The sequence below is a fragment of the Gobius niger genome, assembly GCF_951799975.1.
Source record: "Gobius niger genome assembly, chromosome: 16".
Lineage (NCBI taxonomy): Eukaryota > Metazoa > Chordata > Actinopteri > Gobiiformes > Gobiidae > Gobius > Gobius niger.
Window position 1 is genome coordinate 23,630,262 of NC_136867.1, and position 27,810 is coordinate 23,658,071.

The 27,810-nt window shown below is 40.3% G+C and overlaps 1 protein-coding gene across 1 annotated transcript; it reads left to right on the forward strand.

Annotated features, from left to right (window-relative positions):
* The first annotated feature begins 229 nt into the window (after positions 1-229).
* nin (ninein (GSK3B interacting protein)) lies at positions 230-27,510 on the forward strand. The gene is made up of 28 exons (XM_079573332.1): positions 230-324; positions 2,371-2,580; positions 4,508-4,604; positions 4,919-5,082; positions 8,903-8,951; positions 9,054-9,229; positions 9,822-9,968; positions 10,163-10,330; positions 10,891-11,027; positions 11,139-11,279; positions 11,712-11,886; positions 11,985-12,095; positions 12,175-12,264; positions 12,476-12,617; positions 12,699-12,820; positions 12,936-13,984; positions 17,168-17,254; positions 17,380-17,449; positions 17,864-18,022; positions 18,098-18,214; positions 19,219-19,332; positions 19,548-19,694; positions 19,827-20,006; positions 21,028-21,159; positions 21,242-21,343; positions 21,418-21,507; positions 25,780-25,893; positions 27,013-27,510. Exons 1-28 carry the CDS (start codon positions 277-279, stop codon positions 27,226-27,228), a joined length of 4,554 nt encoding a protein of 1,517 aa, XP_079429458.1. The 5' UTR covers positions 230-276; the 3' UTR covers positions 27,229-27,510.
* The last annotated feature ends 300 nt before the right edge of the window (positions 27,511-27,810 follow it).

Consider the following 27,810-nt stretch of genomic DNA (forward strand, 5'->3'; position numbering starts at 1 on the left):
CTAACCCGTTGTTTCCATTGAAGCTTGTGTTTCTCCTATTGGAACATTTTCCCGTTCAATTTCTCAAACAGTCCATTTATTTGGGGACATTTCCTTCATTTCTAAAGGTCATGAAATGTTTTGTTTGAACTTTGTGTGAATCCCCCAGAAATAGCGCCACGGTCAGTGTCAAACAGAGCCCCGTTAATTCCCTGATACTCTAATCATTGCTAATTGGATTTAGCTTGAGTCACAGTCAGCGCTGTTTGCTCAGTCCATGGAAACACTCTCTCACGAATGAACGCACCGTCAGGAGCTTTGGAGGCAGGCGCTTCCCTCTTTCCTGTGAGTATTAAGGCTAAAAATGCATTATACAACATTAGATCTGATGGATTTCTGTTAAAGTAAGACTTGGTTTTGGCCTGGTTGTCTTCTTGTACCTTGAAATCGGGTTTGAAATTTCTTTTGACATTTTATCCTCTCAAGAAGCTGAGTAGATTCGCTGTCGTCACTCAGGAAACGTTTGCTTTTGTTTTCATCCTCTTAGGCCTCTGCACTTTGTGGCTCTTCATATTTATTCGAAGGCTGTATTTTGTTTGTTTTTTTACCATCTCGGCTGGATTTGAGTTTTAACATTCCTCTGTGTTGCTCAGGGGTTAGGGATTTCTTCCTACTCTCTTTCCTTCTTTCAATTAAGCCAAAGGGTTAGAAATGTCCGTGTCTGTTTTTCTTTGTGGCTCTACAAATAATGCTACAATACATAGCAAAAAGTATTGTATTGCAGTATTAGGTGATGCAATATCCGTGTCGTAAGAGGCCACAACATATCACAAAATCACTAAAGTCTGCCTAAGTTTTTATCTTTGTTTTGGTTGTGTCATGTTTTCATACAATTTATGGGAAAGAAAATACTTAACAATTTTCATTCTAATTTAATAGTGTGCTGTGTTGCAATATTGTATCGCAAATAGGTCAGAGTACTGTTAATTTCAGGGGTGGGCAATTCATTTTCATAAGGGGCCACATGAGGAGCCTGAATTGAGTCGGAGGGCCGCACCAACAATAACTCAAACTTATATCGGGATATAAGTATAATATATCGGGAGTGTATCGCTGGGGTCCATGAACAAAAGCTCCAAAATAAAAAAAAAGGTTTTGATTGGGAAAATACATTGAGGACTTTTTTTCAATATCTATAAATTATTTCAATATCTATAGATTATATCTATATAATCTATAATGATGAGCCTGGCAGGACTGTAGCCTCATAAAAACGGCTTACACTTTACAAGCCTGTGTCACAAGTCTCTGCTACATTGTAGTCAATATTCATTCACTCCGCACTCCGTGGTAGTAAGCTACTATTGTAGCCACAGCTGCCCAGGGGCAGACTGTCCATTTCCCACTTGCAAGTCACACAATGTGTTGTTTATATCTTTATATCTTATTATGCCAGTGCCCTTTGCTGGACACCTGTGGAATTCTTTACTTTTATTCTTATTTAATCTGCCCCCTAGTGGCTGGAGTGAGCACTCTGGTAATAAAAATAAAAAATCACAACTCCGCACAGGAATGAGCTAGAGACTTACTTTTTTTTTTGACATGCTTATGAATTTATACCCTACAAGTTATGGGCCGGACTGAATCATCTCGCGGGCCGGATGTGGCCCGCGGGCCGTACTTTGCCCAGGTCTGGGCTAGATACAAGTTGGCCATTTTATACTCACTACTGCCACCTCAGGTCAGACGTGTAACTAATTAAGCTTGTGCATGACGGCACTTCCGATCCAAAGGAAGAACTTTTTGAGTGACAGTGCAGGATTTTAGAGGCAGTTGTGGTGAACAGGTCTGGGCTCATTCGACACATTAGGACATTGTTTGAACATGTAGGGGGAGGAAAATGCATAATTTTGACATTTTTAAACTCTGTATAGTCCCTTTAACGATATTTGCTTTATGATATCGATACTTGAACGATTTTTCGATGCCTGTATTAAAATATTTGTCATCGAGAACCAGAAAATTGAACATTTATTCCATTGAAGACCATTTCACTTTCCTTTTATGCCGTCCTTGGACCAACAGCATCAAAACTTGGTCTCAAGATACAGTAATTCTTGCTTTTGATACTTTCGTTTTTTGATACCAGTAGGAACCAAAAGTTATTTTCTTGACACCCCGTCTTAATAACAATATTAAAGACTGTTATTTAATATAATTACAAAGTGTGTTTATTTCTTGACTGCATATAAAGTAACGCCTGTTGTTCCAGTAAACTCCGTTGTAATTATTCCCTCCCATTATAGAAAATGGTTTGTTCGCTTTGTTCTTCATTGATTTTTGCATTATTATTTTCTAACTGTGTGAATATGTCTGTCTTTGTGTGTCCAGGGCTGGCTGTTGTCCTGTGGGATGGGCGAGGGTCAGGAGCAGCAGTATGTGGCTCAGCTCAGAGACGTCTTTGACAGTTTTGACTCGAGCGGCTGCGGATCTCTGTCCCAGGATGAGCTGTCGGACCTCTGTGTCTCCCTGCACCTCCAGGACGCCGCCCCGGACCTCATCCAGACCCTGCTGCTCGAGCAGGACGTCCACACCGGCAGGGTAAGCACACAGCTCTGTCGAGGAGAAGTAAAATCATAATAATACACCTATGTACAGATAGTGTAATGATAAAGGTCCGACAACTTTAGATCAGGGAGTAGCACATTTTTCATATCTCTTCTTGCCTTCAGTAAAATCTTCTGTCCGTGTGAGTGAGGGCTTTTGATTCTCGGTCGTCTTTGAACTCCGCAGAAGCCGCATTTTCAGCCACTTCACTTTCAAAGCTTTGTATCTGAAGCTTTTTGGCTTTTTGTGGCGAACCCTCACTTAAACATCCGACCCTCATCCAGGTGTCTGTCGCCAAGGAAACCGCCCGAGACAAGTGCCTGTTAATGATTGCCCCAAACACACAAGACTACACAATGCTGTACTATACTGGCAGATGACAACAAAAGTGCTTTTTGTCTCCATTTTAGCTCAAAGCATTTTTTTAATGATTTTTCATAATGGTATTGAGGGTCTGATTGAGCTGAATGGGATATTTGTGTGGAGTTTGCATGTTGTCCCTGTGGGTTTCCTCCTGTTGCTTTGGTTTCTGCCTCAACGTGAAATAAGGAAAGGAAATAAATGACATTGTTGGTGTTCACTAGAATGGAATTAACTTTATTTATTCCAAAAGGACAACACAATATGAAAAAAATATGCCATTAAAGCTACAGACATTATTACATTTTGGTAATAACATAACACATTAGGCTAATCCTCCTGCTAGGTACCCCAGGCCTTTGGTCAAAATCCAGGCTTAAGATCTGGACATGGCTCCCAAGTCCCAACTAACAGGTTTAACCCCAAATGAACAAGTTTCCCTGAGATTGATAAATGAATGTGTTAATCCAGATTATAATGCAATGATTAACAATGGCTTCTCTGAATTGGAAATGGCCCAGTCTCTAAAACTATCAAAATGTCTTATGTCTCTTCCTTTGTTGCTTTTCAGTCCAATCTTTTAATAAGAAAGTAAAACCAGTGGGACAAAAAACCACTACAATGTTTAAGTTGTGCATAATGCCACAAATCTCTAGCGTTCCACCAAGGAATCCAAGCTCTTTAGATATTCAGTGCGTCCTGTTTTGACGTGAACACTGAGCTCTCAGACTTCTGCCTACCTGCACATTTCCACTGCCTCGTGTTGACTAAACACTTGTGGATCGTACGGGCTCAGGCCTCGTGCTGCTCCAGGGTGTGGGTGGAGGGCGGTGAACCAAAGACTCAGCCCAGGTTCATGACAAAGAAGTCCGAAAGAAAGAAAGCCCCCCCTCTCGTCCTCTCCTCACAAACTGACAAAGGAATCTACATATCCAGGGTGAGCAGCTGTGGCCCTGACAAATCTGAACAAACTCCCCCCAGAACCAGACACACAGGGACGAGCAGGAAAGACCAATCACTGAGAGGAATTTATCTACCACCAAGATATGTTGGAGCACATTCTGGGATTTAACTTTGTTATGGGTGAATCATATTATAGTTGGAATTGGAAATCATTGTTGAGATGAAGTGAAATGGGTCAGGTCTGAATTTAGAATCAAAATTACAGTTTTATTGGTAGCGATTGGCAAAAGTCTGCAATGACGTCCTCTACATAATAAGATGTTTATGTGGTCTTGCTTATGAAACCTCCTAACCCACTTCAAACGTATTCTGAAGTAAGGGTGGCAGTAGTTTTATCGTCATGGATTTTATACAATAAAAACTGTGCTTTGAGTTTTCACCATATCGATTATCGCTGATGTGAAATGACTCAAATTCTCCCTGATAATTGTATGAACTTAACAGAGTGTATTTGACGGCAATGACTAAAATCCTTCAATTGTTTTTAAGATTCTAGATTTCTTTCTTTTCTTTTCAATTTAGTCATTCATTCATTCATTCATTCATTCTGCACATCGCTGATATTTTTCTAACTTTGAGTTTGATGCCTTTGTTGCAGGTCGACTTTGAGCAGTTCAAAAATGCACTTATTCTCGTCTTGTCGTCAGCCACCGAGACGCCGTCGCTGACCGAACAGGAGCTTCCGCCAAAACCAGGTGAGGTTTTAGGAATTTAGCGGAAATTTAGCGGATATAAAAAGCAGTAAACATTTCCTCTTTGTAACCCAGTTAGACGTGTTCCTGCAGTTACACTCTTCAAGTATATATAATTGCACTGTCAATATTAGTCATGTTGTGGAAATGCAAATGAAGAATGTTTATCTACATATTGTCCTCTAACTATAACTATAACTATATATTGCTGCTCTTATTCTTTACACGCTTGATTCTACACGCGCCAGTGCTAGATTTAAAATAATGTCATATTGGTCATTCTGTCAGCTCTGAAAGTTCTCGTGTGTCTCGCTCAGCCTCTCCGGAGATCCAGCCTAAGTTTGTGAAGGGCAGTAAGCGTTACGGCCGCCGCTCCACTCCAGAGTTCATCGAGTCGGTCTCGGATTTATGCCAGTCCAGTCCGGGTCCAGAGAAAGACCAAGACGAGAGCGACGAGTCTGCGGTCCCCTGTAAACGAGAGGTAAACACTCAGACACTGGGACATCTATGGAGGCGCTCGCTCCTTATTCAAACTCCTTGTTCAAGCATCTAGAGGGTTCAACGAGAGCGGTGTTTTAATATTAGAGTTGCCAAAATATGCATGAATAATATGGTATTTTGACTTTATAATCTGCACATTTGATTTCTCTTTTGCTACTTCCATGCAGAGTAGAGAAAGAAGGACTAAAATCTTTTTGGTTCACCAAGTATATGCACCATCAGAAACTCCAAATTAAGTTGTTCAGACGAGCCAAATTAATTCGGGGATTAATAATTAAGGGAATTGTGTCAAAATGAAGACATTAAATTAGATTCCAGTGGCATTAACTCTTAAGTTTCTTGGTAAATATTGACATTGCCTGCCTATTTTCACTGCATAAATTTGTCAAAAATATAAAAGTTATGGCCTAAAACACTTTCAGCTACTGTTTTTTGCTCAAATGTTGCCCGTTGGATCCATTCTACTTTTGAATAAGATAAGATAAGCCTTTATTGATCTCACAATGGAGAAATTTACTAAATAGCAATGACCCCATTCCTCTGTGTGATGTGGTGTTTGCAGACCTTGCCTTGTGACAAGATATTAAACTTGACTTGCTGCTGTTTGCAATAACCCTGAATTTGGTTAAGAGGACCCCAGTTTCTCCTAACTTTGTCTCCAGCTCCTTGTGTTGTCTTGTCGTGTGTCTTCAGGCTGTTTTTCTTAGCTGATCTCTTTCAGTCACATCCTGAAATATAATATGGACTCTCTCCAGTGCCAGATCCGGTTCTTTGTATAATCAATAGCACCATCTGCAAATAAGCGGCAGTGAGTTTTATTACTGACGGTGTTTCAACAGAGACGGCACTAATGTAGAGTATGAGAAGCTGGACTTTACCCTGAGCAACGACGTCGGTATAGAAACAGATCAGGTTTTTAGGATTTTGCACGTGATGTATCAATGCAAATACCGCATGGCATGATTGTGAAATTGCACAAATTACTTTAATATGCACATCAATGGCTTTGTTTATTTATTCAAAACAAAATACTGGATTTTATTAGGAGCAGATGAGAGCAGCAGTTGGTGAGTTACTCGTCAGTCAGTAACACAAAAGCTTCTTTTACTTCCTGTTATTATTTCACTTCTATTAAGAATGACCATATGTGCAAAGTACATTGTCATTTGTTAGAATTTGTATTATATTTGGTGATTTAATGTTTTCAAGCAACAAACAAAACACAATACGAATGGAAGGGTTTACACTGAAGTTGGTACTTATTGTACCAAACCCTGTTTATATGACACGTCCATGAGAAAAACACAAACATTACTATGAAATATTTCCAAAACGTACAACAGCTTCTCAAACATGTCATCATTTAATCATCATATTATCTGCTATTGTGGATCTCGGTCTTTTAAGTAGTTTTTTACTTTAGTTTTTCTGATTTTGGAATAATAGTAAATGTATACATCTTTTTAAGACCTTTTGATTGTTTTAGACTGTTTCTATTGATCTTGGTAGTCTCCAAATGCATGTTGGTCAATCATGGTCTATAGGTTTCCTCTAAAATCAATGTGTGGCCTAATTTATGCCTAGACATTGTGTGGTATGTTACATCATGCTTCCGCTTCCACAATCCATCGTCTAATAGCTCATTAGTCACTTTATAAAAGTATATACAAAATAACATTATTTACAGTGTTAATTCAAGTTGAATTGTTTACTTCTCAAGCTCATTGATTTTGATCGGCGTGTTTCAGCTTTTGTCTTTTTGAACCCGGTCTCGTGCTCGCCTGACGCCTGTATCTGTACATTGGTATTAGAGCTGACTGTGAATTGACCTCCTTCTGTCCCGTCTGTAGATAATAGAACAGTCGCTCTCAGCTGAGCCGCAGTGGTTTCCCGTTTGAGCCTCTCGATCCTGTTCTTGGATTATCTGCTCTCACTTCACGACGGAGAGTGATTTAACTCGAGTCCAGAGACTTAAGCTGCTGCTGCTGCTGCCACAGTCTCAGTTACATGGACTGAGCCTTTTACATCACTGCAGACGTGCGACTTTGAGGAACGATTAGAACGCTGTTTCTCATAGGCACTTGGAATAATATCTAATTGGAATGAAAGACTTAGGATATTATGTCTTTGTACTAAAAAAAAGCTGCATTTTGGTGGTTTAAAAGCGTGATTGCAACTACACATGAACTTGTCTTGCCTTAAGCTGCATATCAAGTTTGAGTTTATAAATGAACCTGCCATTTCCACCACTCACACTGCGATGAATCTAGTTCTTGCTCACTTCAATGACAAAGCAATTTTCTTCTTTGCCAATCTCGTGTTATTCACTCACGCAGCACTTCCACCTGGCGTTTTAAACCCCTCCACACTCGGCACATGTCTCTGCCCTGATAGATTTGATAGTATTGTTTGCATTGTCTAATAGCGCGGCTCCTCCCATCGCCAGCCGTCGACACAATCCCCGCGCGGGACACCGAGGCGAAGCGTGTCTTGGTTCGAGCTAATCTAAGTTTGAACAAAGGCACAAAGTCTGGATTCTGGCCCGGCAGATGGGGCCGGGTCAGGAGAGCGGAGCAGTGACTGTGGGACAATGGGCAACACCCCCCACGGCCGCTGGATTCCTATAGACTCGCTCTGTAGAGGCCAGCTGCTGCTCATTCCCTCAGTGTTTGGGCTCGGGACAATGGTGTGACGACAGGACAAGTCCGGAACTACTTTTATTAGTAACCATTTCCACTGGATTTGCTGGAACCCTGCAATTATATAATACAATTTTACTTCATATTGTTTTGTATAGAATGTACTAGAGACTGCTGATTCTGAAACATTTTGCATACTTAAACTTGTACTTCAGGATAGTTCTGGAACCAAACCATATGGAAACCAGAACAGCATTCTTTTTTTTTTTTTAGTGTTCTAAAAATCTTGATCTTATTTTTCATGACATATGCACGCTCTTTGTTTTGAGACTAAAATAGAGCGTGTGTCTGTGGTCACACTTAAAACCCTGTTACAATGCACATTTATCATGTGTTGACCCTCCCTGCGGCCCACGTCTCCCATAAAGACTGCATTGTTGTTGCACCTCACGTCGACCCCCTTCAGTCCTTCAAATTCATAAACAAGTGTCACATGAGAGACCAAACTTGACCCAACGGTTTGTTTTCACACCTTTTTTATTGCCATTTTAAAATTGTTAACTGCCCAAAATGACTCTTTTAGTGCAAACTCCTAACAATATGCACTAATCTTGGCCTCCTGTGTCCTTTCCAAACCATCTCAATCGGGGAAACTATGAACTAATGAACTAGGGGTGGCCAAAGTTGACAAAAATGTATCTAAGAATCTAAGAATGATCAAGCAATGTTTTCGCAAAATGCTCTGGCAAACTTAGTTTAAATAGCTATGCTTTAAAATAAATTACAAAAAAATATATAGTTCAGAAAAAATGTACTTAATTTCTATTTCTAGCAGCAGGTTTGCAGATTTTTGTTGGCTTCTTGACATTGTAGAATGACTCGGTACATTTTGCAGAAGATATATTATATACCCTTACTTTGAACTTTATTTACAAAATATTTAACATAAGCTGTACAGAATATGTGTTCCTCATCTTGACCAAAGAGAGCAAAGATCTTTTAATAACTGCTGATTGTCCTGTTCAGGCCATACCTTGTCCCAAGTAGTTGCATCATAGTGCTCAATCCTCTCATATTCAGATTAAATAATTTTATGAGAATTATAAAGAAACAATATGGATGTGCAAGAACTGAAGTTTCTTTGTTCCTTTGTGTTTTCAGCGCTGGAACGCTCACGAGGCCTGCACAGGGGAGGAGTATGAAGCTGAAGGTACTCTCATTGTTTTCCCTGTTTATTCCCTTTTACTTTTTAAATCGTCTTCACATTGAGGGCAGTAGTTCACCACGGTGGGTGTGCTTGTTATCTGTGTAGGTCAGCTGCACTTGTGGAACCCGGATGAGCCCAGTACCCCCCGCGGATCGCTGGTCCCTCTGGCGGAGCGTCTGGAGAAGCAGGCGCTGGAGGCCTGTGAGCTCCTGGGCCTGTCCTGGGACGGATTCGCCGACCACAACGACCTCCTTGACCTGTGTGAACGACTGGGGCTGGAGGTGAGCTGAATATATGTAATGAGCTCTCAAAATATGTACTTTATGAGTGACAGTGACCTAGTGACAGAGTTGGTGAGGCCCCATACAGTGAGTAAAGAGTTTGATAATGCACTTTTCAATCTTAACACTGGTTTATCGGATGTATCGGATCGTGACAAAAGTGGATCATCCCAGCACTATGGTATTAATATTGTGTTAAAGTTTGTGTTGTAAAGTGTAACATGGTCTTTGATTTTTAATCCATTAATGGAGAGAAATATGTGATCCAACATTTTGGATTGATTCATCCTCTCTCCTTTAAACACAGATATTGTAGATTGTTCAGCGTTCATGAATTCCAACTGATCGACCTGAAATACTGTAGAGTTTATTTCTAGACTATTGACTCAGAGACAGAAAAGTCAACTTCTGCATTTCTTATTTTGCTTCCTCTTCGTGTGATCTGGTTTCTCAAACATAGACCAATGAGTTACCATGGTCACTGTAAAAACATAAAATAAAATGGATGTGTGTGGGTTTTTTTGTTTTAATAAAAATCTTCTTTGACGTCTACAGTGAATTTACAAGTCCATCTGATCGTTCCCTTTACCAGGTGACGGGGGACGTGCTGCAGACTCTTAACGGTGATGAAGTGTTGAGCGTTCAGGAGTTTGTTTCCAGAGTTTGCAACCACCACAAACCAGCCACTCCCTCTGCCTCCACCCCCTACAGGCAACTCAAGAGAATGCACTCCACACAAGTAAGTTCACCTTTTCATGTTTAGAGTGTTTTTGTTTATTTATTTGCTCCAGACGCTGTTAAAAAAGTGTTTCCACCAAAAAAAGATATTTCTCTACACCTACATGAAATTTCAACCTAGAAAACAAAAAACAAATCCAAAGATGTCCAAGGGCAATGCAAAAAGTGTCTCATCCTCCCGTTTCCTGTTTGCAGCCGTTCGATGAAGGCGGTCGCAGAATAGCGGCGCCCTCGGCTCTGAGCAGCTCCATCGGTCTGAGGCTCTTCTCCACTTTAGACGATGGAACGGGCTTCACTTCAGTCGAACACGTCTTGGACACGTGGATGGAGGAGGGAATCGAGAACAGCGCTGAAATCTTGCAGGTGGGAATAGTTACTACAGAGTTTGTTTACACTGGCAATAAGTACATTTCTGGGGGAATATAATGACATTGCTTGACTATTTTTACTGCATAAGTTCATTGAAAATATAAAAATAATGGTCTGAAACACATTGAGCTGATGTTTTTGCTCAAAAGATGCTAATTTTATTGAACTTTTTCCTCATTCCTCTGTTTAATGGACTGTACAAATCTCAAGAAATGAAAGATGCACAGATTTTTGTGTTTGTAGTATTAAAGATATAACATTGGGCATTAAACAAAACAATAAAGTAAATATGACTTGCTCCTCCTTGTATGAATTCTGTTATTTGAATACATCTTTTAGAGACCTTTCAAATGTACTTCTACATAAGGAACTGTATGTGGACACAGTTGGAGGCTTTAATGGAAACAGGGTCCAAAGAGGAGAGATTTTGAGTTTGTTACAGTCAATCTTAGACATGTGGTCTAGCCCAGAGTTGTAACAAAGGATTATAAGGTCATATAAACAACTTGGCTGTATCCGATGAAAAGTAAACACCATCTCTTTGTTTCCCCCAGGCCTTGAATTTCAGTCTGGAGGAGAAGCTGTCCCTCAGCGACCTGACCCTCGCCCTGGAGAACGAGCTGCTGGTGTCGAAGAGCGGGGCCCTGCAGGCGGCTCTGGCCAGTTTCAAAGCGGAGATCAGACACCTGCTGTGAGTCAGATAAACACATTACGCACGCTGGAGATGATGCAACAATGATACAACCGGTGTAACCCAGTGTTTAGGAACTCTGCTAACTGCATGTGCTTCTTTGTTTTTTAGAGCGTGCGTGGACCGAGAGCTCAGGGAAAAAGAGAAAGTTCAGTCCGATTTGGAAAAAGCTGAAAGACTGAAAACTCAACTGGCCGCTGAAGTGGACGAGCACCACTCAGCCATAGAGCACATGAATAAACTCAACCTCAAGTAAGATTTTGATCAGTGGATTTGCAACGCTAGATTTGGTCTAAAGGAAAATCTTGTGGGTAAACATTTGCAGATAACTCAATGGTTTGAAGCTTTGAGTACATTTCAAAATTGAATCTTTTTTGACGATTTTGAAGTGAAAATTTTGAACATTATGCCAAGAAAAATATTATATATAATCTTTGATCGATTAAGCAATGTGACCTTCCTTTACTCGTATGTCCCTTCAGTCCCGCGGTTGTTGGTTGCTAGGTTCTGTAAAAAGTGTCGAAAATACTCTTTTTGGGGGCACTGAGACTCTCCATTGGAAAAAAAAAACTTAAAAGTCTCTCTGTACCAAGAGTGAAAGGCCTCCAGTGTGCAGCCTATGTGGAACTGTTTCTCTCTACGGCTCATGAATAAATGGTTGTCCTCTGATTTGTGTCTGTGCAGGAAGCTTGAGCAGGAGCACAAAGAGAAGCTGTCCCTGGTTCGCTCGGAGCTGATGAAGGAGATGGACTCGATGCAGCAGACGGCGGCGGCTCAGAGGGAGGAGCTCGAGGCCGAGATCTACAAGATCAGAGAAGACGAGTCCTTCCTCCGGGACCATCTCTCCATCTCTGTCAAGGTAATGCAGCTAGACTTCCTCACTGTTTCACAAATCATGTATCTTTTCAAACTGATCTGATTTTCTAATGAATTCCTGGATTTCTTTTTCTCATTTAGGAAAACCGTCGTCTGGAGATGGAGCTGTTGGACACCGCCGAGAAACTTGTAGAAGCTGAAAACCAAACAGCGAAACTTCAGAAAAACATGGATAACATCATGAAGGAGAAGGTACCAGCACAGGCTTATGGAAGTTTTTATTTTAGTTTTGTTTTGATACTTAAAGATTTATCAATTTTCTTGTATTCAGTTCGGAGACTTGGACCCTGGCAGTGCAGAGATCTTTCTTCAAGAGGAACGCATCAAACAGCTTCACATGAGCTATGAGGCGCAGTGCAGGGTAAGCAACACTATATGGACCTGCATGAAGTTATTCCATATAGTCTGAGAGCCTATACACATATTCCATATAGCGCACATATGAGTTTTCAGAGACTGTCAAGAGACTGTCTAGTGACACCTGTATTTTGGTATCAATATGAGATTATGTGTGTTTGTTTTGGTGGTTTCCTGCTTGTAGGACTGACACAATGTCCTTTTTTATTTTGAAGGATCTGCAGGACCGTATCGATGAGCTTCAGTCAGAGATAAATGAGTTCCGCAGCATCGGCCGAGTTCATCCGAGCGGCTCAAAGTCTCTGAGCGACGAGCTGGAGCTGGAGAGTCAGAGCCCGGGCAACGAGTCCGACCCTGGTACATGTGGATTCAGATCAGTTCATAGACTTACAGGAGGGGGTAATGTTGGTTTTAAACGACTGTATTTACTGTGGACAGGGATCGGCTCTGAGGAGGTGCGGCCCTTCAGTCTGAGTCTGGAGGCCGAGATGATGCTGGAGCGACTCAAGGACGGGCACCTTCGGGAGATGGACGAGCTCCGCAACCAATTGGAAAACAAGGTACAGACGTTATGCACATTACCTTCCTCAGTGTCGCTAGATACACACTCCATGTACTTGTTGAACCTAAACATTTGATTACTTGATGACCATTTAGCTCTATGTTTCCCCACAGATCTGTGAATTCGAGGAGATTGCCAATAGCCAGAGGACTTCACACGAAGATCAGAAAAACGCCTTAGCCCAGCAGCACCAAGAGGAGCTCCAGGCTTTGAGAGGGGAGATGTCCCGAGTCCAAACCCACGCCGAGGAGCTTCAAAGTCGGCTTGAGCAGGTTCAGATGGACAAGCACAAAGAACAAGAGACATTACAGGAAGAGGAAATCCAAACGCTAAGACAACAATTACTGGAGGCTCATATTAAGAATGCGGATTTGGACGAGCAACTGAAAGACCTAGAGGAGCAGCAATGTACAGAGAATGAAAGCTTTAACAAGGACATGGAGCAGCTAAAGCAAAGACATTCCCAGGAGATTTCAGAACTTGTAGAAGCACAAGCTGAATTGTACAAGAGCAAAATGGAGGAGGAGAGGAGCAGGTTGTCAAGCGAATATGAAAAAGAAAAAGACTTGTTGAAGCTAAATTCTGAGACCGAAATGAAGGAAAGATTAGATCAAGAGCAGGTGAGGTTTGAGAAGGAGAGAGAGGAGATCGTTCAGAAGCTGACAGAGCAGTGGCAGAAAGAAAAGGCACACTTAGACGAACAAAATACGGACAATCTGCAGGTTTTGCTTGAAGAAGAGATGCTTAAAATGATGAGGGAGCATGAGGAGAAGGAGGGTAAGTTGAGAGAGCAATGGGAGATGGAGAAAATCCAAATTCAACAAAAGTATGAAGGAAACTTAATCGAGAGACTCCAACAGCAGTCATCAGAGTTCGAACAGCGAGAAAAGAAGCTCAGGGAGGAGTGGCAGCGAGAGAGGGCGCAGCTGGAGGAGGATTTTGAAGGCATGGTGCAGGAGAGGGTCAGCGAGGAGTTGAACAAGATGGCTGCAGAGTTAGAAGAGGAAGAGAAGAGGTTTGAGCGGTCGATGCGAGAGGAGAGGGTGCAGATGGAGGAGAAACACCGGGAGACGGTGAAGGACTTGACCCAGAGGCACCGAGAGGAGAGAGAGGAGCTGAGCAGCGCTTTGGACGCACTGAAGGAGAACATCGCTCTGGAGAGGTGAGGAAGTACTCATTATGCTTTCCTCAAAATGTACTCAAAATGTTTAAGTATAGCAAAGGGGATGCTGGCAAAGTTTTCAAGAAGTCACCTGGATTGGTATGTTTAGAATTGAAGACATCCCGCCTTCCATCTAAGAAACGTCTTGTGTTCAACAACATTTCAGTTTTTCAGCGTTGTTTTTATACTTGCCACTAGTTCAACTTCCACAGCCCAGTCCAGATAACTACTTTTTGAAAACCTTTGCTGCTAATTATAGGAAAAAAGACTGAACATTTTAAATTTATAGTCAGATGAACTCACATTTAAGAGTCAAATTAACTGCAGTTTTTTTGAAGCTACAAAACAACACCTTTTTCTTTTTTTAGACCTTTATTTAACCAGGAAAGACCTACTGAGATTAAGAATCAGAATCTTTTTTTCAGAGAATCCTGGCCAAAGGTTTCTCATTGAACATTGTAAAGTTTTCTTCTTCTTCTTTTTGTTGCTTAATGGCGGACGGCACTCAACGTTAGGGTGCATTACCATCATTTGACTAGTTTTATAATTGGAGAGCTTTATTATTGATGCCCTTACTGTAGCATTTCTTTTTGACTAACACCCTTTGACTAACCATCCATGTGCAGGAGGCAAATCGAGACCAGCTTCGTCCAAAGGCTTAAAGAAGTGCAGGAACGGTTCGGAATGGACCAGGAAACTGTGGCTGAAAGATTTCAAAACGAGCTAAAAGCAATATGTGAAAATCACGCGAGGGAGAAGAATCAATGGGAAGCAGATTTGCAAACCGCTTCGGAGAACTCGGAGGAGCAAAAGCGAACAGCGACCGCCGTATTGGAAAGGGAAAGAGAGAAGATGACGGAGGAGTGGAATGTAGAGATGCAGGAAGTCGAGAACGCTCACAGAGAAGAAATGGAAGCGTTGGATTTGAAGAACAGACAGTTGCAAAGCGAAATGGATCAGCTTGTGAGCCGAGGACAGTCGCGGGAAATCGAATTAAGCAAGCAGCTCAATGAGTTGTACGGCAGGCTACAGGAAAGTCTAGACACCAGGGATGAGCTGGTGTCGCAAGCACAAAAAGAAGCGCACGAGACAGAACAAACATTGAGAGAAACTATTAAAAATTTACAGGAAGAAAAAGACGAGATGCTAAGAAATCATTCACGTCTTGAAGAAAAACATAAAGAAATTGTTAGCCTATCAGAAAAGCAGACCACAGAAAGGATTGAGCTGTTAACAGAGCAGGATGATTTGAAATGTAAAATTGAGCAGCTAGAACGCCTGGTCAATAAGATGCGAGTTGATTTTGGGGTTGAACGAAAGGAGAGGCAAGCAGCTATAAGCGACTTGGATGAGAAATTGAAAATGAGTTTGCAAGAGGGCGAAGGTGGGGAGGCGATGGCCGAGTGTGAGCTACTGAGGGGCAAAATCAAAGAACTCGAGATGGAGGCTAGCCAGGTGCTGAATTTTGTACAAAATGTTGAAATAAATGAGGGTGAAGAAGAAGATATTGAGATCGTTTTGGAAGAGATGGGAAGTTTCAATGAATGTAATGAAATAGTTTCAGATTCAACAACACGAGTTAGCGATTCAAGCAAGTCATGTTCGAGTCTTGAAGACGGCATCGCCGCACTGGAAACTCCTGTAGGCGATGTGGCGATAGGCAGAGATGGAGAAAGTGAAGGCGATTTATCGGAATTGTGTGAGGGTCAAGAAGATGACATGACGTTTGCAAATCAAATACATCAACATGGACCAAATAAAACCGAGCAGAAGTGTGAAAATCACGAAATGGATCCTAATATTACTGATTTTGAAGACACAGCGGTCCTATTTAGCTGTGTGGAAGTCCGTGATACGAATTCAACTCTATGTCCTGACCAAAAACCTCATTGTGGTGATCCAACTTTTAAAAACAAGCCAGGGGCCGTTTCTCTGCATGATGAGTGTGAAAATGATGAAGAGTTCTCACGGTCAGAAGGATCAGAGGGTGCAAATGCGGTTAAGGATGAGAACACATGCATGAATAAAGCCTTTTGTGAAGTGGGACCTCAAAATTATCCGGATTCAGAGACGCAGGAAGGTTTTAGCGATCATGAGGCTGTGGTTGATGCCAATGAGCTGGAAGATGCGGACGACCTCGGTCAGTGGTTGGAAGATGCAAGAAGTGATGATCTTTCGATGCCAGAAATAGCTTTTGACCACATTGGTTGCACAAACGCCAGCGATGAGAGTCAAGATGTGAACCAACTGAAAGCTTCGCACAAAACCACTTCTGAAGAAAACGTCCTCCTGCACGAAAAGATCTCCCTCCAGAAGCAAAAGATCGAAATACTAGAGATACTACTCACTCATAATAGCGAAAAACTCAAGACCGGACATGAAGTTTTGGAAGAAAACTACAGCCTCAAAGTCAAGTTGCTCCTGTTCATGGAGCACATTAAGGAACTGGAGAGGAAGGCTTTAAAAATGGCCGACCTGCAGATTCGCTACGAGGACTGCACGTGTGAAAATAACAAGTTGAAGGAGCAAAACGCAGAGCTGGAGAAACACGTGTGGACTCTAGAAAGCCAAATGAATATCTATGGCGGCTTCCAAGACAGCAAAGAAACTTTAGCAGATGAGATTAACCGGATGAGGCAGGAGAACGGGCGATTGTCAGAGCTGCTTGAAGACTTGGACAGACCAAACTGGAAAACATTAACAAGCCCAAAGCAACAAGATGCACAAGATCTTGACGAGGTCCGGGGAGTGAATCGTTTGGAGGATCGTTGCTTTGAATTCGAGAAGCAGAACCACAAACTACGAACGGCCATTACAGACCTCCAAGACCAGTCCCAGATCATGACGGTGACCACGAAAGTCCATAGGTAACACGAAAAAGTAGCAAGTCCATCCAACATCCCAGCCGTAGACCCCACAGCTCCTCCTCTCCGAATAGAGTGTCCTACTGTTTCTAGTTGCTTTTGTTGATGTTTATTGCTGTTGGAAAGTACTACCCTGCTGTATTGTGTACTTGTTTTAGCTGAACGATGTGAAAAGAGTAAAACGTATGGCTTCTGACTCCTTGTGCTGCAAGTTGTTTTCAATGCTTGAATTTTGAACCTGCATATTCGCTTTTCTCGTATCTCTTCAACATGGTGTTATGAGAGAGTAAATTCCTAAACTCCTTTATTATATTCCTAGATCCAAAGCGTGTCGTCTCTCTGAAGAAAACCTCATTTTGAAGCAGAAGATTGACGTTTTGAAGGAGGAAGACGTGAAGGAGATGATGTGAGAATTGCCTTATACGAGATTTCTCTGGGCTTGGTGTTTTTGCTCATAAACGGCCCATCTTTTCACAAGATATACACGTTTTGTAACAAGCTTCAACCCTAAAGGAATTTTATGAATTTCAGGAAAACTTTGGAGACGCTTAAAAAAGAGAAGGATGTGTCACAGAAGGCTGCAGACGACTTCAAGAAACAGGTCAGTAAATGAATATTGCTCGATATTTGAAGATTTACCCTCTTACTAAAACAATAATGTGTAATATGGATTTGCTTGATGCCATTTCTGTCTTGCCTTTTCAAATGATGGTAGTTTGTGAGGCCCAAGTGTCAATATGAATTCAATCGATTATTAAACATGACGTTAATTACGTTTTCTTTGGTTCTCATCATTTATCATACACATCATTCACTTCTTTCATAGTGTGGATGATGTGGTTTTGCATCAAGTTTAATTCCCCTTGCAGTAATCTGTCATTTTGTCATTGTAATACATGAAACATCAATGCTCATGTGTCCAAAAGCAAATTTATAAGGCACTAAATTTAATAACTTGAAATGATACAATTTATTACTATAGGAAACTTTATATTATGCCCCTTCTTTTGTGTAGATCTCTGACCTTCAGTCCCAAAGCCAGCTCCTCGGAAACACAAACGGGGTCCTGTCCGTGAAGAACTCCCAGCACCTCAGTGACGTGGAGGCGCTCAGACAGCAGGTGGCAGCACTGATGGAGAACAAGGAGCAGGCCACAGCTCAGGACAAGACGCAGGTGAATATACTTTTATAAATTGTCTGTATTATGTGTTGGATGGTCTATAGCTAAACTGATCCTGTTTTTTTGTAGATGGCGATGTGTGTGTCCGCTCTGGAGGAGGAGCTTAAGAAGGCTCTGGGTGAAACCGAAACGCTCAAACTGAGGAACTCGCTGCTCTCTCAGGAAGTGATCGGACTCAGAGAGAAGGTGAGGATCAATATTAAAAACACAAAGAACCCTTAACCTACAATATATAAAGCAAGCTTAGTTTTTGTAGGTTTAGCAGATCTGGTTTAGAGACAGAGAAACCAAAATGGAACATGTAAATCCTTGTAACAAACTATTTGAAAACTGTTCTTTTTTTTTTAAATTGCAAACAGCTGATAATCCAGTTCTGTTTATTTAAAGATGCATTATGCAACTTTCTATGGGAGAAAAAAGATAGAGATATATAGAGATATTCGTACATATTTGATCATGTAGTGACCCAGCGGCTGTGTGAGTGGTCATTGTGACGCCTTTACTTTCTGTCACTGTGGTCTCTACAATGGTCCAGGATCGATTGTTTAAAAGGTTTTCACTGCTGACAGACCCTCACACCAGAAAACTAATCAAACCCTAAAAATGGATTGGATAAACTATGTGCAATTTGCTAAAACTAAAAAACTGTAGTCTATATGGTGGAGTTTATAAACACACTGATATCTTGTACCACCTGTAGCTTCTTTTTTTTCCTAGTATATCCTCGCGGTCGGATTGTAACCAACCCACAGTGTGAGAGAATGTAAAATAAAGAGAAACCATAACCCTGTATGATGTCCACAAAAGGAAAAAAAAAACATTCTCTGAGTCAAAAGATTAGAAAAGACTTTGAATATGGGCATGTTTGTTGCCAACTTCCTTTGGTCTCGGGTTGTGTGCAAGTTAAGGACATTTGCGCCGATAATTTGAGAGATTTGGATGATTAGAGTGAAGTCGCTGTAACTCATTTGTTTCCCCGTATGTTTTCCCCGTCCCGTAACAAAGCGTCTGATGTTGCTCAGAAAAAGGCGTCACTTCAACGTCAATCCAATCGTGAGGATGAAAATGAAAATGAAATGAAAATCATTTTTTTTCTTGATTGGATTCAATTAAACTTAAGTCTATTAAAAGGAAAGTACAAGATGTTTCTGATTTTAATCCATTGTTCACTCTGGGCCTTTGTTTCTTAGATGGAGTCTTTGGATTCTTTGGATCAACAATTTATGAGTTTGTTCGAAGAGAAGAAAGCTGCGGTTAAAGAAACTCAGGTTCTGCGTAACCAACTCACCAAAGCTCAGGAAAAGGTACAGGTTTATTTATTTAAGATGATTAGTTGTGTCTACCCTTGTTTAGTTCCAGTATTTTGTTCTTGTTTCATTCCTTCTTTCAGATGATCTGTGTTCAGACTAGTTTTTGATTATAGATGGTCCTGGTTTAGTCCTGTAGCACATAAATGTAAGCTTCAAGTATCAGGTGAGACGTTTTTCCATTTGTTAAACTGAGATTGTTTTTATTCCAGGCCAAAGCGTTCGATGAGAACCTTCAGGCCGTGACTCTCCAAAGCAGCCGCTTAAAAGCCGACGTCCGAGTTCTGCAGCAACAAAAGGATTCGCTCCAACATGAAGTGGCTTTGTTAAACAAGAAACTGCAAAACGCCAATGATAAGGTGAGATTTACTTTACTTTTACTTAAACTGCTTCTCCAGAGTCTCCACCCTTTTTCCAGGACTATCATGTAGAATCCGATGATTGAAAAGTAGGAACTTCTTCTAATTGAGCTTGTTGCACATTTTGCTCAGACGCACGTCCTGGAGCGCGCCCTGCACTCCACCGGTCTGCAGAGCCACAGTAAGAAGCTGCTGCGCGAGGAGCTGGCTCGTCTCATGGAGCAGGAGCAGAAGTTACTGAAGCAGGAGAACGACAAGCTCCAGACCGAGGTGCTCAGTGTGAAGGGAGACCTCAGACAGACGCGGGACAAGGTAAAAGTCTTATGAATGCTACGGTTATGCAGGTTATTAGTCAACCAAGTCCTTCCCGAAAATCTGCTCCATCGCTCTCGTCACTCAAAGAGGGAGCCTTTTTAAATGTTTGTCATTGTTTTTATGAAAGATGTATTGTTACAGAGTTGCTGCCGGGTGTTAAAGAAAGTATTAAAAGTCATTAAATGAAAGGTGCCAATAGCTTTGAATCTAAATTTCTTTTTTAATAACATCCTTAGGGCTGTCCATAACAACGTTAGCTACTGTTTTGGCTGAAATTTGTCCAATTTTCTTTTTAATGTCAAAATTTCTCATAATTTCTCTGTTTGATCTAATCTTTGCAAATCTTGAATACTATTGTATGTTTATAGCATTAAAAATGGCCTGGGCAATTAAGCGAAAATTATTAATAATCAATAATCGTCATGGGACTTTATAATCGTCAGATTTAAACTTTACAGCCATTTCTTTGGCAGAAACAGCAGCTAGTTTTGGAGTTTGGAGACAATGGATGATTTTTGTATGTTAAATGAAACTATAGAAAGCATTTGTTATTGTTTGAGCTGATGTTTGTATTATAGATATGCCTTAGTTCATGAATCAGCAAAAATAAAATTGAATAGAAAAACCCAGATTGATCAATATGAGAAAAAAATGTGATTCTTTTTTCTTTCTATTTTGGCATATGGTCCGGCCTTAAAAAAAAAAAAAAACTTTTATATGGGCATTTAAATAACATTAAAGAGAATCTTGCTGCCACCTCTATATACCCTGTGTTACTAAAAAGAGACATTGCACAAAGGCACAACTGATGAGCTATAAATCTGGAAAGAGTCTTTTTCCTGACATCTGCGAGTGATGTAAGATGAAGCTCAGAGCCAGGACTTAAGGAGATTTAGAGGTCGTCTGCAGTAAAGTCCTTAACCCTCTCTTCCACATGTTGGGGGCCAGTCTACAGGGGAATACGCTGCAGCAGCTGGCACTTAAGGCCCTTCTTAAAAAAATCTCTCTTTTGTCGTAGGTTCGTCAGCTCGAGTCCGCCATCGTTCACCTGAAGCAGCAGAAGCAGAGTCTGTCGTCATCGCTGCTGGACGCGGAGCAGGAAAACCTGGCTTTAAAACAAGAACTGGAAGCACAAGCAGAGAACAGCAAGGTAGAAGAAGTGGACATTTGAATACAAAAATACTATGTAATTGAGTTTTGTTGAATTGATTTCAGAATATCTTTGGTTTCAGGGCAGAGAAGCCGGCGCTGGAGTCCCAGACGTGGAGAGTCTGTTACAGGAAAACGAAGTGCTGAAAAGTCAAATGGCGCGACTCTCCTCTCAGCTCATCGAGGTTCGTCATTACAGTCGATCGCTTTATGGATTATATGAGACGGATACAGTTTCATTCCCGTGTTTCTTCCTCAGGCGTTCCAGGTTCAGTTGGTGGGTCTCCTGCCGCCGTCTCCTCACAGAACGCCCCGCGGGCAGCACAGGGAGGAGGCCGAGAACGCACAGGTACAGGCTTTTATTCAGTACACTGCACTAAATCAGAAAAACTTAAGTTCACGAGTCGTTACAAGTCAAAATTCTCTGCTCTGAGTAAAGAACTGCCATATACAGTACAGTACAGACAGTCCAAAAGAGGATTAAATGGATTATATCCAAATTAATGTTTAAATGTCATTAAATGGATTCAGATTCTGGCTTCAAATCTACATTTCTTGGTAAATAAGGACATTGTTTGACTGTTTTACTGCTTAAGTTTGTCAAAAATACTAAAAAAATATGGTCTACAACACCTGCAGTTTTGGCTGAAATGTCCCTTCCCCTGATTCTTCTATCTATCTATATTGATGGAATATTTGCAAATCTTAAGCAATGAAATATGCAGATGTTTTTTGTGGTGATGATAGGGCTGGGTACTGTGGAAAAAAATGTCAATACTAGGACTTTAACGATATTTGGTTTTCGATGCCGATACTAAAATATTTGTTGTCTAGAACCAGAAAACAACAATATTAGGTTAATCTCCAATGTCAAGAAATGTGTGAAAAATGGTGGGAAATTGGAAAGATATTAGTATTGAAAAATAAGAAAAAATACGGATCAAATTGGAAAAATGGTGGCAAAAATAAGAGAAAAAAAATCGGGGGGGAAACACAGGGCAAAAAAAGTTTAAATATTGGGAATTTTTATGTTTTATTATTTTCTATAATGCTGTCCCTAAACCAGCAGGATCAAAACTTGAATCTTTTCGTTTCCTGCCTTCAATACTTTCATTTTTTCAACACCAGTAGAAGCTAAACTTATTTCCGATACCACACTGGTATCGTTTAACAGTACCCAGCCCTATGTGTTAAAGATATAGCATTAAACATTAAATACCTTTAAATTTGTCTCGCTGGTCGCTACCACCTGTCCATAAGATAAATGACCATCTGGTTTTGACCGGTGTCTCGTCCAAATAGTTTGTCACTTGCTCGGTGGGTGCTATGGTTTCCCCTGGTTTCCCTTAATTTAGAGTTTCTTTCAACTGTCATTATTCCTTCATATGGAATGAATAATGGGGGAATTCATGGGTTCAAAACGCGTCACATGTTTTGATTTTTCTCACTGCCTTCATATTTTCCACTAACTTACGGCCATCTTTCTCATCTTGCTTGATCTTGATTCTTTTCACTTTCTCCTCCTCCTGTTTCTCTTATGGGTTTCATATTCAGAGGCTGGTATAACTCTTGCGCAAATACCTGTACTTCAGTTCAGTAACTTCATGGCTTTGTCCAGTCAAATTTTAGCCGACAAAAGTTTCATAGTAATTTCAAGAACCTCATTATCTTTGATTTGAGTGAAAGCTGAATTCCATAGTTTCATTGTGAGTCCTTAGGTCGTTCTTTCACCTCATGCACATTTCATGATTGCAGTAGTAGAGTAATAGAGTGCATGATTGCAGTAGTAGAGTGTATTCCAGAGATCAGTAACCACTCACAGCGATTCTTTATATTGTGAGGGCGCCCCGTGGTGAAGTGTACTTGCCTTTTGTCTCCACCAGGGCGCGGTGCCGGATCAACGGGCGGCTCACGCAGACAGCTACAGGCGAATCGGGGGACTCTAAACCTGCTTCTGTCTCCTGCCTCCTCCTCTGCACTAACTCCTCCAAAACCTTTTCCTACAAGACTCTGCTCTGCGCTTCTAAACCACACCAAACACCTGTGTGTCCTGAAAACACTGCGGCTTCATTTAAAAGAGTCCTTAATGTTGGAACTTGTGCTCGTCTTAAGGCACAAATATACTGTCACTGTTTCTCCCAATGGGATGTGAACCCGAGTTGGTAAAGGCCAATGCAAAATGTTTTTAACTGTATTTGTGTAACACTTTTTTAACTATTCTTTTTTTATGCATCTTAATGTAGAAACGCCACCTAAACTAAAGCAAAAGCCAGTACCGTTCAAAATCGAAGGAAAAACCTGTATTCATCATGAAGTGTCCGAGGTTTGGGCTGCACAATACGTGACATAATTGACAAGACTGGATCACTATTTCAAATGCTTTTCAACACAAAGCTTTACATTATCTTTAAATAGTCGTAAGCCTTAGTCACGATCACAAAACCTGATGTTCGATATACTGAGGCTGAAAAATATGGAGATAAATGATATTATTGGAGACATTTTGATGCCACAGAAACTACTGTGACTCTAAAGCTTAATGACTGTAAAGATTGGTTCGAAAAGTACTTAAAGGCCCTATACCTGATTTTACTTCTGGAAATGGAATGAAATTTATTTTGTCCATCTTTAGTATATTGGAAACTCAGGGTGCATCAAATTCTAAAACGTTTGTATCAATTTAATGAACTTTCAAGCTTTTTTACGCATTTTTATGAAAGTGACAAGTTGGGAAATGTGTCTATAAACGTGTTCCTGTGAATTTAGAATTAGAATTTAGATGCTACAAATACATTAGGAAAGTTGCGAATGAGCTTGGACCACAACTAACATTTTAATTTAGTGGCTTCCCCTTTCATTGTTTGCAATCAAAAAATCAGGTATAGAGCCTTTAATCTTAAAGTATCCAACAATAAACATGAAATCCAATGAAACTCATCTTATTTTGGGTAAAAAAGTATTGTTTAACATTGGAAAAATGCAAATAAATGTACAGACCATACATTTTGAGCCCAAAATTGTATAATTTTTCTGTCCTTTATTGAACAATAAGTTGATATAGTAATTATCGTGAAAGGCTTATCTGACTTGTGTCAAAGAAAAATGCCAAATCAAGATTCAAACAAGACTAAAATAGAAATAAATTAGGAAAAGCCTAATGCTGAACTTCTGTACTTAAGGCCTGTGCGTACGAGAAGAGGAAAAATCCCAGTGTTCATTGACTTGCAGATATAGATCCAGTGTGCGGGAATAATCTCATTTTATTCATGGACATTTTGGATTTTGCAATATAATGTGGCTTATTAACAATGATTTGGCCATGTGATGTGCAGCCCTGCCCCGGGTTCAGTTCCCAACTTTAGTGGGTCAACGTTTTGCCCTGCAGCGAGTTCATGAGTCGACTTAAAGGCCCTATAACTGATTTCCCAAAGAGAGCGAGAGTAGATTAAAACATCAGCTGTCATCTAAACTCACTCTCTGCATCTCAATTCTTAACAGAGATGATTTTATAAGCACAATTCACAACTTGCAGTGGCATTTATTAGGATAACTGTCTCAGAAATGCTAGAAAAATGGTTTGAAATTATATGCACAGTGTTTTTTTTCTACAATAGTTCCACTACAGCAACAAAATCGTGTATAGGGCCTTTAATATCAACTCTATTTAGCTTCCACTTAAGTCTTAGTATTATAAACGTATAGATATTAGATCTTAGTTTATGTTTTGTAAAAAGGGCTGCACAATATGAGAAACGTCTGATTCTGCTATGAATAACACAAGAACAAATTTGAAACGCTTAACCACCCGTTTAAAATCAAGATGTGTGATTTTGTGATCTACTTGTGCAGCCCTTTTCGTATTTGTTAGTCATTTTTGTGCACAAGCTTCCTGGACCTACAGCCGCCTCCAAAGAGCACACAGACATTAACTAATACCTAATGCTAATTTTAAAACCTCATTTTTTGAAAGGACCTCGTTTGCCTTTTTACACTGTCTGTGCGTTGAATGTTTTTGTTTCCGAGAATGTACGAAGTTGTCCACTTTGTTATGACGGCTGCAAACAGGGTATTTCTGCAAAGCTGAATCTAAAAGCCAGATTGTGTCGTATATTTTCTCAAATTGATTGAAAATGCTAAAGCCATCGAAGATTTTTAAACAATCGAGCTGCAATTTAGACATTTTTGAGACGTCTTTGTGGACAATTTCTGTTTTACGTGTAATTTTAATGTCTTAAACTCTAGCGTTAATGTCTTATTTCTTTTTTTTTATGCTGCTTTAATATGTTTTCCTCCTGAACTTGTCACGTTGCCCACAAAGAGATTAATAGCAATCGTTTTTGTCCATCTAGTTGATATTTATTATTTTATTTATTTTAATAGGACCATGTTTGTTTTTATTTATGCGTTAAATTATTTTTGTAGCAGAGTCAAGCCATATTTTTATTATTTAATTTTAATTTATGTTCTCGTCTTGGAAGTCCCACTTTGTATTAGAAACGCCACGATAAATGAATAAAGCTTTTTAGTAGAATGGTTTTGTTGTCGTTATTTGGGAAAGCTGTGCTTCGCAATTGTGTGTTTCCGGAGAGTTTTGTTGATGGTTCTTGGTGTTTTGTCTCAGGACGACCGAGAGTGTAAGATGAAGAACATGGAGGAGAGGCTGAGGGAGATCGAGACGTCGTTGCATAATGTCAAAGTTCTGCTCAAGGAGAAAGTGGTTCAGCTCAAAGAACAGGTTCGTGCTGCATCGTCTGCTCTCACCTGACTCCATAAATCTTTTTGGTCTTTTCTGAGGCTTTGTTTCTAGGCAGCTCTAACCTCAGCATCTTTCTACTTAAAGAATATAGGACAGAATAAACACTATCCCTCTCGTGACTGCTATAACTCGCTGAATTCCTGACATCGAGTGGCCATTCAGTAACAAAAAATGCAGCAGTGGGTGGTGTATTACCCAGAGTTGATCAGTAACCAAGCAAATATACAGAAGTACTGTACTTAAGCAGAGGTTTTCAGGATCTGTACTTTACTTGAGACGAAATTTTGTTGAGAACTTACTTTTACTCCACCACATTTGAAAGATAAATATAATACTTTCTACTCCCAACATTTCTAGAAAGCCTCCAAAGTAAAAAGTAGATTTAGCCATGTGTTTTGTTCATTATGAAAGCCTTATAATGCGCTCTCTTTGAACAGTAGGTGGCGCTGTGCAGATCAGGGTTTACACGGGGGCATTATTAAAGGAATAGGCCACAGTTTTTACATACTGAGATATGTTCTTACTTTAGCTTAGACGACTTCATTTGTACCTTTCTAGTCTTCATAGCGTTAGCATTTCGCCTCTCCTCGTCTCCTCTATAGCTCCAAACAAGAAGCTATAGAAGATAGACGCTACCAAGCTCTTCCACGTTTTGCCTATTTAAATATGCTTACATGAAGTGTTGCGCGCTAAAGTATAATTACACAAAATGAAGCAATGTGGATTTTCTAAGCGGATAAAAAGGGGAACTATATTGTAAGGCGTAATAATACCAGGATTAGTTTGACATCCACGCAGTAATATCTTCACTTTACTGTGCGGATGTTGAACTACTCCTGGTATATCCCTTCAGTCTATTGTCAAAGCAGATATTTGTGGAAAAAGACCTTTTGTGCACTGAGCACCTGATTATGAAGCTTTTCATCTATAGTGAACTAGCTGCTAGTTGACATTAGTATTTCTTCCTGAAAGGTGCTCCATTAGAATGACATGGGAATATAGAATATGACGACGTTTTTTGAAAGTTAGAAATTAGTTTTGCTTTATATTTTGATTTATTCAATACCATGGTCAAACTGTCATTCTCTTTTCCTTCAGCTTCATAAAAACGGTAAAGCGGACGTCCTGATCAAAGACCTGTACTCGGAGAACGACGAGCTGCTGAAGGCTCTGGAGGTGACCGAGCAGCGGCACAAAATCTCAGAGAAGAAAAACTACCTTTTGGAGGAAAAGATCTCCAGCCTCACCAAAATACTGCGCGATTTAGGCCCCTCCACCCTCCCCACCCTGCAGTACCACTTCACCTGCTCCTAATGCAGAGGACACTTTTCTCTACGCCTTAATCTGTGTTTATTTCAACATTATGGGCTCCACAGTAAGCATTAAATATAAGTTTTAGTCCTTGATCTTTTCAACATTGACTAAAAAGGAATAGTCTGGCAAACATGGAAGTTTATAAAGGAAATTTGCCTTTTAAACACTTTTATTTGGTCTTAACTTAAATATTGTTTATGCACAAATAAATGAATGACGTAACTAAGACGGCAATAATCCACAGTGCTGCCTTTAGCCAATTATGTCACATTTTCCTGTTTTTGTTCGATATTTGCACATCTTTCTTCATCTTTTTTCCCTCTGTTTTAAACTAAGCTGCCTATTTTATCCATGTGAAGTTTCCAATCCAATAATGTAACTGTACATTCTTTAATATAAGACACTACGTGAAGTGTAAACCATTGTATGTGACCCAGTGCTATTTATATCGACCGGTGTATTGTGTAAAAGCCAAAGTGAGGTTTTTATGAATGTACTGTATGAGAATGAATGATTACTGCTGCTGGAAAGACAGTGACTTGTGCACAATAAAGATGACTTTTATCCGAAATGAGTGGTTTC

What these genes read in the sequence shown, in the direction of transcription:
- nin (XM_079573332.1), top strand. Translation starts at nt 277, where the DNA reads ATGAACGCACCGTCAGGAGCTTTGGAGGCAGGCGCTTCCCTCTTTCCT. An exon ending in GAAGACGTGAAGGAGATGAT is followed by an intron (nt 17,255 to 17,379) that starts GTGAGAATTGCC and finishes TATGAATTTCAG; the next exon opens with GAAAACTTTGGAGACGCTTA. An exon ending in CAGCTCAGGACAAGACGCAG is followed by an intron (nt 18,023 to 18,097) that starts GTGAATATACTT and finishes GTTTTTTTGTAG; the next exon opens with ATGGCGATGTGTGTGTCCGC.